Source organism: Lagopus muta, chromosome 1 (genome assembly GCF_023343835.1).
Source record: "Lagopus muta isolate bLagMut1 chromosome 1, bLagMut1 primary, whole genome shotgun sequence".
In the NCBI taxonomy this organism is placed as follows: Eukaryota; Metazoa; Chordata; class Aves; order Galliformes; family Phasianidae; genus Lagopus; species Lagopus muta.
In genome coordinates this window covers 91,089,549-91,107,028 of record NC_064433.1, presented here as the reverse complement: position 1 = coordinate 91,107,028, position 17,480 = coordinate 91,089,549, and the positions used below count along the sequence as shown (strand labels likewise).

At 40.3% G+C, this 17,480-nt stretch overlaps 1 protein-coding gene across 3 annotated transcripts in view; it reads right to left on the bottom strand.

Annotated features, from left to right (window-relative positions):
- CRYBG3 (crystallin beta-gamma domain containing 3) overlaps positions 1-17,480 on the bottom strand; it is a 90,785-nt gene that overhangs the window by 5,713 nt on the left and 67,592 nt on the right. For all 3 annotated transcript variants that reach the window (XM_048934198.1, XM_048934199.1, XM_048934200.1), the window contains 5 exons: positions 17,418-17,450; positions 13,171-13,280; positions 12,512-12,638; positions 3,777-3,916; positions 399-522 (listed from right to left, as the gene is read on the bottom strand). In XM_048934198.1, coding sequence (XP_048790155.1) covers positions 399-522; positions 3,777-3,916; positions 12,512-12,638; positions 13,171-13,280; positions 17,418-17,450 — 534 coding nt within the window. The remainder of the gene's footprint in view (positions 1-398; positions 523-3,776; positions 3,917-12,511; positions 12,639-13,170; positions 13,281-17,417; positions 17,451-17,480) is intronic.

Sequence of the window (17,480 nt, the reverse complement as noted above, 5' to 3'; positions counted from 1 at the left end):
GGAGAGAAAATCTGGTGGCACAGCATAAACTTGGCTTCTTTTGGAAGTCCAGGCTATAGCACGGAACAACTTGTCCTCACTTCCACTTGTGTTAATTGCAAAACAAGTCAATATAGAATTGGTTTTCTCATTTCTATATGGCAAATGTAAAAATAGAGCATCTAGAGAACATGCTAATGCTTGGCTCCGAGAAGCAAGGAATTATTTCCCTTTAGGAGCCTAATATAGATCTCAGTAACTGCCAGTGGAAGAATTTTCTGCTTCAGTAACCTCTCCGTATGTCCTTCTGGCTGTCAGCATCTGGCCTGATTGAAGAAGCGCTATGTGCAGCATTATATTTGGTTAGTTTACACTAAACTCAGTCTAAAACAAATCGTCCTCACAGACTCTTACAGTACCTGCTTCACCGGACGAAGGGAGCCAATTACTTTCCAGCCACTGTACTCATTCCAGTTGGAAATCTCACCGGGCTCCAAGAGAATCTGCTTTCCTAAAAAATTACATCCTTCGTATGCAATCCACCTGGATACAGAAAGCAGAACACAGAAGGCTGCATGTTAACTAAACTAAATAGCGGGTTTATGTTCAGGGCTGTGCTCTTCAAAGGCCCCAGTCCTCCCCACTGCAGGGACACCATCAAAGCTGTATTACTATGCTCCAGGACAGCACTCACTCTTGCGGTTTGTTTGTTTTGTCTAAATTAAGATGCTTTCTCCTAGCTCAAACTTAGAAGTTCCCCCCAAGCTTCTCCCACAAATTTGAGAATCTCTGCATGAACCCAGATGGGAATAATGCTGGCTGCAGTGAGTGTGCATTAGGAAATTAGGAAGCCACGGGCTGTGTTTTCATTTTTAACAGCTAAAGCTATTCCACATATAGAATACAAAAATACATAACAAATATTTACTTCAAACACCATAAATTGCTGTAACAGACTTTAGTGCAGTGAATATATCTGAATGTGAACAAGGCTGAAACCTTTAACACAGAGTTCAAGGACCAGTACATACAGATCCCTTGTTATCTAGACATCTGCTCAGTAGCTGCTGTGTTGCTGCTTACAAAGGCAGCCTCAGGATCACAGATAAGCTTTGTTTCAATCAATAGGACATTGTTGTACAGACAGTGAACCTAAATGTTTGACTCATTAACTCATCTGAACACAGAGCAAATACTGGTTTCCCCAGTTACCTGTTTTACAAAGTCAGCTGCCAAGAACAAGAGGGATGGCTGCACACTTTGCTTCAAGTCAGCAAGAAAATATCCACAAGCAGTGCTTACAGCACCTGTCGTGCACTTTTCCCATTCTGAATGTCTGGGGGAGCAGACAGACAGCCTTGCTTGGAAGGAACTCCAATGCAGCTGAAATGGTCCAACAGTGTCATGCCCCTTAGTGAGGTTATATCACTGCTTTTTCAAATAACGGGTATTGGATCAGCACTGACAATCACTGCAGGTTCTTTATGCTTACAACCCATTTCTGTCTTTTGTCTTGTGATGCTTCCTGTGGAGCCACTGAAAATCTGCTTTTAATGGTTTTCCTGGAATACTGAGCAGTCTCATATGAAATTGGCTTATGTTGCCAAAGCATATGCTTATGCTGGCACGTATCTGGTGACACAGACAAAATTCATCAGGGGTTTCATGCATACAGCAGCCGTCACACCATGCCACCTTTCCCAGACCCTGGAGCCCTTCACCAAAGCACACCCCAGACTTGTGCTTTCTCTCACTGAGGTGGCACGACAGCAAGAAGCCATCACATATACATCAATCTTACTCTGTCATTTGTCTAAGGCTGACAGTAGGCTTTGGGACAAGGAACCCCAAACCCCTCTAAATCCACCTTCATGAACTTACAGGCAGTACTCTACATCTTATAGACTTCCTGCAATCCCATCACACCCTTAGTCTCTCAGCTGTAGTGAAGGATGAGGACAGGCTGTGGAGTTCTACTTCCTGGAGAGCATCAAAGGGAGCTCAGAGGAAGTCCAGCCAAGCAAGTGATTATTTTGCCCCAACTCTGCAGGCTGCAAAGCTCAGAAATTAATTGGAAGATGGGGAAAGGACTGGAACACCGCACATACTTTCATGTGCTTTTTAACCATGTCCCAAAGCCCTCAGCCTTCCTTAACAACCAACTCCATGAACAAAGCCATTAATTTCCATTTCTGCACATCTGTTGAGAAGGCAGGGACAGCTTATACAAAGATTCCCACATAAGGTACCCCATAGATTGTAACACCTCTACACGAGTATTTCTCAACTGAAATAAGTCAGGTGTTAATCCCAGTGACAGCCTTTCCTCCTGTAAACCAGCACCTAGGAATGTGTATGTGTTGTTTTCAGTCTTGCACTGTAGCTGCTTGCCATCATGGAGAGCCTCAAGTCACCTCATGGCGACGTGGGAGTTGACCTCTTCTCCTACCTAATAGTGACAGGACAAGAGCAAATGGCCTCAGGTTGTGCCAGGGAGGTTTGGGATGGATATTAGGGAAACATTTCTTCTGAGTGGTGAGGCAGTGGCACAGGCTGCCCAGGGAGCTGATGGAGTCACCATCCCTGGAGGTATTCACCAAATGTCTGGGTGAGGCACTGAGGGAGGTGGTCAGTGGGCACGGGGGGGATGGGATGGGGGTTGGACTGAGTGCTGTAAAAGGCCTTTTGCAACCTTAGTGATAGTACAATTCAAAAGCAACAACAGCAGATGATCGCTCTGAGAGCATGAGCTGGATTAGACTCAAGCTCTGTACCAATCTCTTAAGTATCAGACAAGTGCTCAAGCAGTCTTATCACGGATACCTGTAGAAGAGTTTTTACTTTACGTGGCACCAAATTTGATCCATTTGAGAAATTCATCACAAAAATCACAACAGAGGTGTACATAAGCAGTAAACAGTCCACATTAGTTTCCTGCCCAAGTAGTTAAATTTGGCACTGTTTTTTTTTTTTTGTATCTAGTAAGACTCTAAAGGAAACTACAGCCTTGTGTATGTGAATGCCATGAGAGAGGTGGGAAAAGGGTTAAAAATGCACAGAGGAAATGTGTGTCATATTTGAAGGACAGTGCTTTCCAGTCAGCCTCAGTTACAAGACCCAGCAAGTTCTCTGTTCCTGTTGTTGAAGCACAGCCCTGAAACACAGCTGGACAGAGCGGTTGGGAGCTTCTCCAGAAGGTGAAAGGGAGAGATGGGAAAGAGGTTGGAAGATAATTTCTGCAGACTTAAAATGGGTTTCACAGAAGAGCATGGGTGTTTATTCCCAGTCACAGGGGGGTTAAACAAACAGCAGAAGCAAATTACTGCTCCAGCTGTCCCATCCGCCCGGAGCTGCTCTCACAAGTCACCGCCTCTGTGGCAGCTGAGCAGCATGCCAAGCTCCACTGAGCCACTGCAGTGGCTCACAATAAATCACTGCACTTTGCAGCTGGTATTTTACAGCCCGTTAACAAAGGCAGTTCAAGTTTGCTCTACCTGTGAGTCAGGAATTTACTGATTTACTTTTGGCTCCTGGTTTGAACAACAGGCTCTACTATTTGTTAATGCATGGGGATAAAGGGGTGGTTCTTTCAGGGACAAAATGCATCCTCTGCCCAGAGGTCTTGTTCATTTTGAATCTTGGTACAAAAGGTGGACCTAGCATTCAACATTTTAGGATTTTGAAACGTCTCAAAAGTTAGAATCTAAAATGCATCCTATGAAAAAAGGCAGCAGTTGTTAGGAAACACGCTTAGTATTAGCTCCCCCAAATAACAAGGATATTTCTCCCATACTTACAGTCCACTTCTCACCCATACAGACTGAGTGTAAAAATGAAGGTCTTCATTCAGAACAGAGTTGACAGGCTCACTGAAGTGCAGCTCTCTGCCCTTGCAGCACTCCAGTGCAAACAGACTGAGGGAGGGCTCAGCGAAAACCTGGTGTGGGGGGGAAAAAGCAGTGTTTTACTCAGAGCAGTCTAACTTCATGATGCACATGTTTTACCACTTCAGTTTCATTTCCACTTGCTTGGGGGTTAGATCGGGCTCCCTCAGCGAATATAGAAGCAAAGAAAGAAAAAGTGCATCTCCCAACAAAACACATGTGCCTGAAACATACTGGATTTATCAGTGGCATTGTCGTGGAATTATATTCCCCACTGACATAAGGCAGAAAATGAGCCACTTAGAGATGCAGAGAGGCCTTTGTTTGCATTTGAAAAATCTCTCTATGATCTGGTCAGTATCATCAGGCCCTTGGTTGCTTTTCAAAAATCCTGTTTATTTACAGCTGGAACAGGTTACAGCAGTTCTCAGGGTGATCTGCAGATTGCTATGAAAGCAGTGAGGCAAATCACAAGACTGTTGTGTGCTGACTGCCATTAGCTATTTGATGGTTTGTTCACTGGAATAATCTTAGGGATCTGAACACTGAAAAATGTTAAAAGCAACAGACCTAAAAAGTTTTCCATGTTTTACAGACATTCCTATTTTTCCTCTGACAACCTTGAAAAAATTAACATTATTAGTAGAGACATCAATCTCATACAGAATTGCAGCACTCTTCACTTATGCCTTTCTCTACAGCAGAGAGACTTTCTTATGAAGTAAATAAGATCACCTTGCATAACTGGGCTACAGCTGCAAGATCAGGAGAAAAACAAGGGGAAACTCATTTAAACATAACAAGTCTGTGTCTTAGAATCACAGAACGCCAGGTTTGGAAAAGATCTCCAAGATCACCTAGTCCAACCATCCATCTATCACCAATACTTCCCCACTAAACCATGTCCAAACATTTCCTGAACACCTCCACAGACGGTGACTCCACCACCTCCCTGGGCAGCCTGTGCCACTGCCTCACCACACTTTTGGAAAAGAAATTTTTCCTAACATCCAACCTGAACCTCCCCGGCCCAACTTGAGGCCATTCTTTCTTGCCCTACTACTGTTACCTGAGAGAAGAGGCCAACTCCCAGCTCACCACAACCTCCTTGCAGGCAGTTCTAGGGAGCTATAAGGTCTCCCCTGAGCCTCCTCTTCTCCAGACTGAGCAATCCCAGCTCCTTCAGCCGGTCCCCATAAGACTTGTGCTCCAGATCCCTCACAGCCTCACTGCCCTTCCCTGGACACACTCCATGTCTTTTTTTGTAGTGAGGGGCCCAAAACTGAACACAGTACTTGAGGTGCGGCCTCACCAGAGCTGACAATCACTTCCCTGCTCCTGTTGGCAACTTGCACAAGCCAGGATGCCATTGGAGTTCTTGGATACATGGGCAGTGGCACTGCTGATTCATGTTTAGCCATGTATCTCCATACAAGGAATACTTTAATGGTTTTTCAGCTTTTTAAACTTGAAATCATAAGCATTTTTTTGCAATTTTTATCCTAATGTATTTGATAAAGGAAGACAGAGTAGGTCTGACTGCTACAATCAGCAGCCTTTTTCTTCGGAGACGTCACACTGTGATAGCCAGCTCACTGCAGCAGGCAGAATTTCTTCTGTAACAAAGGTATTGCCTCAGGTGAAATGAATGAAAAAATATTGAATTATACTTTATAATGAAGAGAACATAACTTTCATGTTTGAAGAGGCACGTGCATCTGAGTGAAGTATCTTAAGAGCTTAGCTGTGCTTCAGCTCTTACAAACTTACTGGCTCTGACTCAGTGCACTTGGTATGTAGGTAGTTGTTTGGTTGTCCAAATCACAGAATCACAGAATTGTAGGGGTTGGAAGGGACCTCCAGAGATCATCGAGTCCAACCCCCCTGCCAAAGCAGGTTCCCTACACCAGGTTGCACAGGTAGGCATCCAGGCAGGTCTTGAACATCTCCAGAGAAGGAGACTCCACCACCTCCCTGATCCTGCCTCAGAGAAATTGCTTTCCTCCACTGACTACTGCAGAGACAATGTGAGTCATGCTGCTCTTCATGGACAGGGCACTGGATGGATAATTTTAAAGAAGGATCATTCACCTGGCAAGATTTTGTTTTAATAAAAGTTACACTCCTACAAAACAAATGCTACGTGCAAAGCGGGAAGAGATTAAAACTCATCACTGTCTTAATTTTGGAATGTCTGTTCTTCCCATCTGCCTTCTAGTGGATGAGGTGTGTTTATAGCTTACTTTGCGATCTAGAACAAGAGATTGAGTGCAGGTAGCTACTTCTCAGGTTGCTTTGCTGAGCAAGGCATTGCTATCACACTCCAGCTTGCAGAAAGCCAACTCCCTTGGCACTGGCTTTCACCTAAGTGGAAAAGCCACATGCAGAATTGGTTCAAAAGGGAGAGTTTTCACAAATGCATCAGAAGGCATAGGAAGCATCAGGTGGCATCCTTGTTGTTAGACATTGCTACCAAAGCCTATAGGTACTTCAGTTTTGCAATATCCAATATATTAAGGACAGGGATGCTGTGCTGGTCAGAACAGTCAAGTGATCGAGCATTATCCATTTATAAATTGTCCAAACAGCAAATGGGTTGAGTCCATTAAAATGACTGTACATGGCTGAGATAACTTGAACTTTAATGGCCATGTGAAAACCAGCAGCTTTTTCAGAATCCCAGTCTGTCAATATGCAGCAGATGTTGCATCTGAGACACACTGGGAACTGATCAGAAGGATTGATGCCACTCTGTCCAGTGAGACCTAGAAGGATTTCACTGATCTTGGTGCAGACGTGAAGTCCAGAAACAGAAAACACGCTGCTGTCTCAAGCACTGAAGCTGTCACGTTTCCATAACCATATATAGAGCAATGCTCTGGTTACTCACTTTATATATGCTTTTTTACACCATCAGCTGGCAGCAGTGACTTGGCCTGGCTTTTCTCTCTCATTTTGTTTTCTTAGCTCCATAGAAACCACCAACAGTAAAAAAAAAAAAAAAACCAACACGGTTTTGAGGCTATGCTACTACACTTTTCACAGAGACGTTTTGTTTGTTGCCCTTCTTTGAAGGATGCTGAGGTGCATTTTAACTCATTTTCAGGCTGAAGAGCCATCAGTGATAGGTGAGAGTGTGAGACTGCCAGGACCAGCTTACTCCACTAAGGACAAATCCTGATGGACCAGAGAAGAATGGGGCTCTCTGAGGGCCAGAGGAAAGGCAGCTGGAGACAACAAGATACAAGAGGAGACAAACAGACAACCTAAGTTTAGGACATTACTTTAAGTGGACCCCACTCCCAAATTTTGAAAGATGAGATAAAGGCATCTACATTAACCCACCACTGGAAAGTTATTCCCAAGGCTAGGTTACATTAGCTTCTTTTCACAGTTATTTCAGAGAAAATATCTGAAATGCTACTCTCTGGTGAAGGGTTGCCAACTGCAAGAATGACAATGCACTAAAGAATTCATTTAAACTGATCTTGTGTATTAAGGAATTAACTGCCTTGCTTAAACCAACACCAATAAAGTTTTGAAGGTTTAGTTTCTGCTGTTTTTAATGTCAATATCAACGAGGAAGAAACTCAAAAAGATTTAATACATTTAAGAGGCCAGTGATGAAGGAAGGCTATATTTACATAGTGTTTTCAAGGTACAAGCACCCCTACGAACTGTTAAATACAATGATATTCTTTACTTAGCAGGTGTGGCACTCTATGGTTAATATATCCCATAATGCAAGGAAGGAAAATGAGAAAGCCTTCCTCCCTCCCCACATTGTGAGGCTGAAAAGTTAAGCCATGGAGATCGACACAGAAAAGGTCTCTCGCGCATCTCAGGTTGGCTCAGCTCAGCCTTTCCTCTTTGACTTTCACCTTCACTTGATGGAGAGAAGCTGTGCACCACAAAATTTTTCACAGTTCAGAACAGGATTTTGTTCATTTTGAACAGGATTTTGAACATTTTCAGTTCAGAAAATATGCGAAGCAAGTTGGAAGCATTAAAGATCAATGCAGGGCGAGCTTCCTTTCAAAAGCCTTTTCTTTGCATTGTAAGGCTTGGGTGCCTGATTCAAGGAGACAAAATAGTGCAGAGATACAAAGAAAGTAACCAAAAGTGCTACAACTGAAACCCAAGTGCATGTGGGAATTTGCACACATTTCCTTATAATAAAGATAGATAATTTCCACTATGAATATTGTCAAAAATTATTACTAATCATCCCACTGAGAAAGGTTTACCAACATAACATATTTTTTCATACATCTTTTTTGGCAAACTTAGATTTGGCAAACTCAAATGAGAGAACCCAATAAAGCCAAATAAATCCACAGGGTTGCAAAAAAAGCATGGCTGCAAACTCATCACGGTCCCTGCTGACCTGCAGCTATGCAAACGGCCTTTGCCAGAGTCTCACTGGAGAAGCTTCAATAGCTGTATTACAGAATCCTTGGAAAAAATCTCTGCTTTTTAGTCTCGACTCATTTATTATTTACCACTGTTTTTGCTGAAGTCGTGCTCTGCTGGCTAATCCCTTCAGTGTGGGAAGGATGCCTGGCTAAGGGAAACGAGACTGCTCTGGAAGACAGCAACACCCACAGTCCGGCCCCAGCTGCACCAGATGACTCATGGCCTGGCCCTAGGAAATACTGATTACTTTTTGCATCTGATTTGGTTATTTACCTCACGGGAATGCTGGGAAGATTAGTTAACACCTGTATTTATCTTGAAGATAAGCAATATGGAAATATTGGAAATATCATGATTAATCAGAGGAAGAATAAAGAACCTCAGAAGAAAAGAAGAAAAAAAAAAGCATCGTATGGCCCTACAACCCAGACATCATTTCTGTTTTTAGCAAATGAACTTAGAATTTTGACAAGCTCTGGGATTGGTTTGACTTTAAGGATGAAGTTAATGTTTTAGAAGGAAAAGTAATTGCTTGCTGCAACAATCTTGGGTACAGTTATCCTGGTAATGGCACATGATGTATCATGGGGAGTCTAACAAAACAATGTGTCTGCAAGTAAAGGTGAGCCTCATTTCCTAAGAACATCTTATAAGGATCTCCATCACCAAAACTCTTTGAGAAACAATGTCCCAGTAAGCAACCACAGCCCCATAAAGGCCCCAGCTGACTTCATGTGCTCTCTTGCCTTTGGGCACGTGGTCCCTGCTTTTCTTTTCCCGAATTCATGGCAGCACATCAGGCCAGTCCATTCTGACACCAGCATGAAAACCCACGCCTCTGCTGCAAATGCAGCAACTCTTAACCTGTGTTATGTTCTTATCTACCTGCACAGTGGGCATCAACAATAATTTCAGCAAATTTCATCAGTGAGCATCTCTTTAACAAGGTTACAGACTTTTAGATAAAGGGAGACAATGAGAAGCAAGCTGCACGAGCTCCAGTGTTCCTACTGCTATGAAACAGACATGCATCCTACCAATCTAACTGGGTTTTCAACATAACTGCCTCTTCACTTCAGGAAATTAATTACTAAAAGACATTTTCCAGCACTTTTTTCTCCACTTAGTAGAAAATTAAAAAGACACTTTGCACTTTGAGAAGCAGCCCTATTCAGAAGAGAAGTGGCTATGTAACATATCATTATTTACCTTAAAATCTAGATTAACACACAGGTACTGCAATACTGTTTTTCTTCCCAGAATGTTGAAAACAAAGGATATTATTTTCTTATTATTGTGCTACAGAAATGCTTTCTTCCTTCTGCATAACTTCTTCGTAACCCATAGCTTTTCCAAAAAAATGGTTGAAATTGTTCTCAAAAGCATGCGTAATTCCTACATGATGCTAGTGCATAAATGGGGAAATAACCAAAGTGGTATCATGACAATCTGAATTTCATGAGAAGCGGAGGAGAAGGAGTGCACGTGTGGAAGGGCTGGGGGCAGCACGCCATGTTTGAATGATAAGAACTCCATTTTTCAGTGATGAACCCATAAAGACATCTCCCCAAGAGCTAGAAGTCAACCATTCTAAAACAGTAAGAAATCAGACTGTCACCAGTCTGAGCCTGTTTTCCTATTCAAATCCATTTCGTGTTGCTATGAAAGGGTTGTTTTTGTTGTTTCTTTTCTTTCTTTTTTTTTAATTGGGTCAGCCCAATGATTTCAAGTGACATTTTTCGATTTGTTAGGAAATTCTGCTTTTAAACACACAACATTTCTGGCAATTTTCAAAATAAAAACAAAAAATTTTAATTTTCTAAGAATGTGTGTATACATTTTTTCATTTAGAAATGTTTGCTATAATTGCAAATATTCTGCTTGCATCAAAACTGCATTACTCTGAGAACAAAATTTTCTCAGGTCCTTTCCTTTTCTTCAAGGAATTGGCTAATCTATTAAAAAACATAAAAATCAGCCAAGGAATTGCAGAAGTTACTGCCTGGTTCATACAGACCAAGGCTTTACTGTTACCTCACACAGTCCCAAAAATACCACTGATATCTCACACTATTTTTCCACCAGGCCAGAAAAGAGCACCAATGTGATGAAAGAGTACTACAAACAACTCATTTCAAATCTCAGTTGGTGTCTCTGCAGGTGTTACTGACCTATGCTCACTGCTCTGTTTCACAGCTACTTTGTAATTAGCTTCATACACACACAAACACGGAGACAAGGTACATTCAGTGCTTGATGTCAGGGTTCCACATTCTCCCCTATATGCATGAGCTACCAAGTTCATAGAATCATAGATTCACACTCTAGGACTGAAAATGGGCTGGTATTTAAACATGAACAATGGATGTATTTCCCAAATGTCTCAGCAGAATTCAATAACGCTATACAACTTTGGAAAACATTTGCTGCTCTCTTGAATGAGCTAACAGAAATACCTTGTAATAAAAAGGGCTCTGTACCAACAATAGTGCATGGCAGACAATGCACAGAATGAACTATGGCTGTTTCTGACCACTGACCAAACCTACTGCTGCGTGCTTAACATCACGTCTCTGCTAAACAATGCCTCTGCACATTGTCCTGTGTGATTAACACAGTGTGTTAGGGGGGTCAATGAGTGCATTTCTCTTTGTAAAGCAGGTGTGGTTCAACAGCATTTTACAGTATTAAATGCCATCACTTTGAGGAACACAAGGTCTCCTATTTGCAAGAAAGGAACTGAACCAAAGGTGCAAACCACATACAAAGCACAGGAAGATGTGCATAAGCTTTCCACGCAGAGCTTACTAAACACACTTCTTCCAGAGTTTGGCCCTTGGTATTCAAGGGTTGCCAGTAGCTTATTACTATGCCAAATTGGGGAATTTGGATGAGATCTATCATTTCATGTCAAAACTTTGTTCTGACTTAGCAGAGCAGAACACAAAAGCCTAACGTGCAAGGAAGATGTTCAATCTGAAAACTAGGCTCTCTGTGAAAAGCCATAGTTCCACTGAATTCAATGCAGCTAGTCCTGCGTAACCTAGCTAAAGGACCAGCTCTCAGACTTGAGCTGTAGATCCTGCCCATCCCATGAGTAGCTTTTGGTGTTCTTTTAAAACCTGTTCACAAACAGAAAGAAAAGGACTTTGAAGAAAAGTCTGAATTGAGTAGTCTTTACGATCTAGTTTCACTGTTAGTAAAGGACACATGCTACATGGGTTGAATTTGTCCTCTTTGAACAGGGCAGGAGGAAGACTTTTGGAGAAGCTGGTCAGTGCTAGAAAGGAGTGGGCAGAGCAAACACATGCTTCTCCTTTACTGACAGCATTATGGACAATTTATGTTTTATGCTTTTTCATAGGAGCATACACAGATATCAGACAGAAGCACAGACATTAGAGAGTCCAGAGGCATGAATTCTGTGTTCCGAATTACAGCAAGATCCAGAAAAACTGTATTTGTCTTGTAGTGGATAATTCAAAACATTCCTGTCCAATTTCATGGCCCTAGAGGATCCTGAATCTCACTTACTGATACAATAAGTCATCTGACTTCAAGATCTGCGCTTGGGTAGTACAATCAACATGAAAGTCATAGAAAGATGTCCATGTGTAATAATTACTCGTCGCATATATCAGGAGTCACTAGGGAAGAGGATGGCCAGAAATGAGCTTTGAATTGAATTATCTGACGTGTCATACACAGCCCATATTGCCATGTGTAGCATATTATATCACTTTATTTATTGACTCAGAATTTGAGATGCCATTAGAACGCAAAAACCTTTTTAGCATTTCTGCAAAACGGTAAATTAAAAAGCATAATGGCAAGTCTATGCTACCATGTAATTTCAATTTTGTGTACACTTTAAGACTGAGTCTTGGCTGTAGGCCTAATATAAGAAACCCCATATGCTTAGACTGCACAACAAAAAGCAACATCTTGCTGTGTACCAAATTGCTGAGCTGTATCATAAATGCCAGTTAGAAAAACATCAAACAATGCAACTCCTACAAAAAAAAGTAACCTTCAGCCCAGAATATACAAGCATCCAAGAGCGTGTGCCTACATGCAGCCTGACTTGTTCCAAGCCTCAAAATCCCATAATCCAAAAGAACAAACTTTACTCTTTTCCCTGAGTGGGAGTTTGTTTAACGCGAGCATTCACTTCAGACATCTGACTAATAGAAGAGTTCCAAAGCATTAGTTTTTTTCAATGAAGTCCTTACGTATTCGATAGGCTTGAGGGATTTGATTGCAGCAGTTGGGCAGCCACAGGAAGGGAGATCAATGTAGAGGCCTTCTTCCAGCACACAATGATTGTCATCAATTTCCCCTTGGTAATACAGGAGCCAACTGCAAGAACAGAGTAGCAAAAAAGATTAGCAGCTCAAGTTGCTTATTAATAGCAAGGTTTTTCAAGAGTTAGTATTTGTTAAGGAAGCGAAGGATAAAAAAATAATCTGTTTGCTTTTGTTAAGCTTGTGTTTTTGTAAAGCTAAAGTGACTTGAATGGCTGTGTGACAAAGCACCCAAAACATAAAAATCAAATCATGTGATATAGAAATTTCAGTCCTGGAATCAATAGACACTAATGGAAGGCAGATACCTCTCCTGCACAGAACTCTTAAAATCTGGAATAAATTCTAACGGGAGTTAAAAAAAAGAAAAAAAGTCACAGTAACTGTGAGCTTCCCTTCCCACAGGGAAAACAAAAGGCATGCTACCCAAATCAACAGCAGGGCAACGCTTACTGAGCTACATTGCAAGACAAAGTCTAAGATGTGATGGAATATGATCAGTGTGTTATGCTGATGATCTGAAATTTAGTAGCATTAGGAAAAAAAAAATAATTACTTAAAATGGTGGCATGTAAAACAACACTTACCAACCCCGAAGAACCTTAAAAGAACATGGTATGAATGATGTGAAATCAGAAACTTCTGCTGTGAAATCTATACATGCTCCTTGGAAATGTGTATTACTGAAAGCTTTGAGCTACAAGAACAAAACAAAATAAAGCCAATGACTAAAAGGGAAACAAACTCATTGCCATTAATGTTAGCAGAGATAGTTGTGGTCTAAGACATATCCATTCAATTCACAAAGATACAATAAATAGAATGAATTCTCAGTTAAGGAGTCTTTTATAGCTGCTTTCTTTTCTAGAAAGATTGTGTTTTATCATCTCTGGACCGTGTCTAGGAAGTTGATGTTAATATCACTATTACAGTCATGTTAACGCAGTGGTAACAAGTGTAAGTTCAAATGCAACAGAAGAGGGCCCAGAGAACAGAGAAGGCTAGGACTGAAGGATGTTATCTTCTACCTGAAATACTTCTGAAGTGTGGCTAACTGTTGGTATAGCTCAGTAATCCAGGTTTCAAAACTGGAGGAGAAGGCATTAACTAAAAGATACAAGGCTAGTGTTAAAAAAATGCCTTGAAATATTCTGTTCCCTGAGTGACTGCAGGAAGTTTTTCGTTCAAAAACCAGCAGGGGAATTTCTGGGGGGCAAGCTGGTGCAGCTTGGTAGATGTAGCATGGCTACATTAACTTCTTTTAAAGTTCAGCTGAGATGGTTTTGCACGTCATGGTGAAGAACTTCAAGACACATTTAACTATATTCCAGCAATAAGATGTGCTCAGTTCACTCTGAAAAGTAACAAGGTTGAAAGCACTGCAGTTAAAAAGAAAGAAAGGAGAGAAAAAAAAAAAGTGAGAAAAAAAAAACCAAACAGTATGACATAGTCTATGCTCATTGTCAAGTCACTTAGAATTCTGTGCTCCTAGGCTGGTATAGTATAATGGAGATGATTTTCACTTTAAAGCCTGAAAGAGAGGCTGGATAAGAATACAAAATTTTACTTTATCAAAAGAACAGCTCATATTTTGTAATGGAAGAAAAATACTATGGCTGTTGCAAGCAGGACTTCCCTATCATGTCCCAAATTGGCCTAGCTTCCTGCCAAAGAAAAGAAATCAAATGCTCTTGCCAGTACAGAGAGAGCAGGCCAAACATAAGCATTAGCAAATGATTTTATGGAAAAATTCAGACTGCATTTTTAAAGAAATGAATGCATTTCCTGCTGGAAAGAACAAGAAAAGCTTAACCTGGCCTTTGAGAAAACACATCAGTTAAAATATGAAGGATAAGGTGTAATTAATTTTTCTATAAATATAATTGCAATGCTATGCTCCAGAGCATCTGTTTAAGCTGTAATTATGTACTCTTTTCTATGCATTTAACTTAAAAAAAACTTTATAGAAGTATATACACCATCGTTCTTTCATAGGCCATACACTATGCAACACTTTCAAAAAAAGATTTGTAACTCACTTTTATATGGCATATGTCTAAGAATGAATGATGGTCTTCATCTCACTAAAGCTAGGATGAAGTATCAATTCGTCAATGAAAAAAACTGTGTATTTGTTATTACTCTTAAACTTCAGCTAATGATGCTTTATTGGGTCTGACATTACTTTATCAGGTTCCACTTCCTATAAAGTCAACAGACAGAATACTGAAAATACACACAAGTTATCACAGCAGTTCTCTCTGCTACCTACATTATCTGCACAAGCCAACTACTAATGAAAAAGGCTTTGTTCTTGCTGGGCAAAACAAAGTTTCCTTTTAATAAATAAAATGAATCACTTAGAAGCAGCCATTTCAGTCATTCTTGCACCACACGCACTTTGTTAGTGATCCTGGCAGAAGTAGAGGATCAGGGCAGTTACTGAAAAGATTAAAGAAACTTTTTTTTTTTTTTTTTCTGAAGAGCAACTAAAAAAGTGGAAAAAGACACTCTTATAGACAGCAAACACAGCACACTTTTGCTCAGATCTACGTGTATTCATGGTGGGAGAATGGATACAGAATCGTTCAAAATAACCGGCGTATGGCTTACAGAAGACAATACTTAAGGACTCGCCAACTCATATGCACCATGTATTTTCCAAACTACAAGACTGTTGCACATATGGAAACATTTCTTTACCTTGAATGGGAAAATGTTCATATTTAACTGAATACTACTCTTTACTCATTTTAAGTGATTAAATATTTCCCTACAAAGACTTACTGAAAATATTTCCCTTCCTAAAAGGACTGTAAAGACGCAAGTTACATTCTTCCTTACTTTTAAGATGGAATCCTATAATAACCAGGATTGTGAGAAGTCAGGATAGTGTTATTTAAAAACAAAACTAAGACTTTTGTAAGACACCACAACAGGCAAAACAGTCTCATATAGATCAGTAATTTCAGGTGTGTGTGTGTATATGGGCCATTCCAAAAGGAATGCCTCCTATTTTATTATGTTGGCCCACAATGTCAGAGGCAAATGGTGGTGGTATGGCAGTAGTGGATGTGAGCAGACAGAGGTGGTGAGTGGTGTGTTTCAGTAACGGCAACAAGCCATGTTCCAGAAAGTCATGCAGATTTCTATAAGCGTGGCATGCAGGCTCCTGTGAACTGCTGGTGAAAATGCACAGCTACTGGTAGTGACTATGCTGAAAAAATAGTGTTTTGTAGCTGAGAATTTGATCTATCAAGTAGTGTTATTGTGCTCTCTGTATCTGTTCTATAAAATAAATAGGAGGTATTACTTTCAGAGTATTCTACGTCATACACAAAGATTTTTAAAATTGTTGCATATATCACTGCAAAATTAAAGACTGTAAGTAAAATGTATTGAAATTTCATAGGTTTGCATTGATCTTAAGGATCTGGAAAACCAAAGTGAAACAACGAAAGAATTTTTCCTGGGAGGGAAATGCTGAAAAAGTAGAAGAGCTGAAGAAGGACAAATATATTACATTTATCTTCAGTTTTCCGGATCCCATCAGATTCATCAGAGCCAGTTATTTTACCTAGTATCATTTACCAAGGCCTTAGAGTGAATGAACTTGCCAATCTTTGGCCTCCAACTGCCATATAAGTAGGTCTGGCAGGAAATCAGTGTTTAAGGCTAAAATAATACACCAATTATATCTTCAGAGAAGAAACATTTCCTGCAGTCCTGGGGTAATCATAAAATTGTTGAACAAGAGAACATAGAGAAAAAGAAGGGTGTGGTCAACCTGCTAAGTAACACAACGTATGCATTTCCCACATGCTTATGGCTATGATAGCCATCAAGGAAGAGAGAATAAAATTATTTCCAGATGACAAAATACTTAACGTTTTCTGAAACACAGCCATTGAGCTCTAGATTTCCTTTCCTTTGGAAAATATCAAGTTTTCCAAAATACATTTTTCCAAATTTCCTTGCTTAAAAGCATGTAACAGAGAAAGCAATATAACCACTCAGATCACCACCCATGCTAGCAGCCCACTGCAGGACAGAAAAGGATAAATAAAAGCAAAAATGCCAGAAATGAGAAGAGCCCTGCTTGGGCAGAACCTTGTGGGAGACAGAGACTATGCCTGGTGATAAATACAAACATTTAGAGCAGTTCTTAAATCACTCCAAAGGTATGTTAATGGAATTAAGATAAAGACCAGAAGTGCAAATCCTCAAAGTTACTGCTTCTTAAAACTAAAGTGCATTATTAGCAAGGTAGATGTAACTGTTTGAATGTGTCACAGAAGAAATACATCTTGTATTTGTTATAATCATGAAATTCCTGCTTTCCTTTCAATAGATCTACAAGTTTGAAGCATGCAGTTCAATTTTCTGCAGTTTATATTTCATTATTCTTCAGCTCATACATAAGACAACATAGCAACAAACCAGATAGAATGCAAAATAATGGAAAGAACGCATGCCACAAAGAGAAGGACAAATATATGTGATATCAAGTTTCCAGGAAAAAAAAAAAAAAAAAAAAGAGGAAAGAATAGGAAAATAGTTGGCCAGAAAGATCCAAATTTACCCGTCTACTGTACTGCTTTCAATTTTTAGGGACACAATACTAAAAGGTGTGAACTAGAATAAAACTAAGAGCAGAACATTGGCAAACATAGCCTTTACACATCTACCAGCTTCCTCAAGTTATTCTTTAATGTACAGAGATCACAATACTGAGATATTCATCTGAAGAAATGAAGCGAGAAATTCAGCTTTACCTGTGTTTAATTATTAAATGTGGTTTAGTACTAGAGACTGTTACACAATATCAACATACCAAATGTGGAGGCTCATTCGTTCCAAGTGGTTCCTGCAATAATAAATATATATACAAGCATAT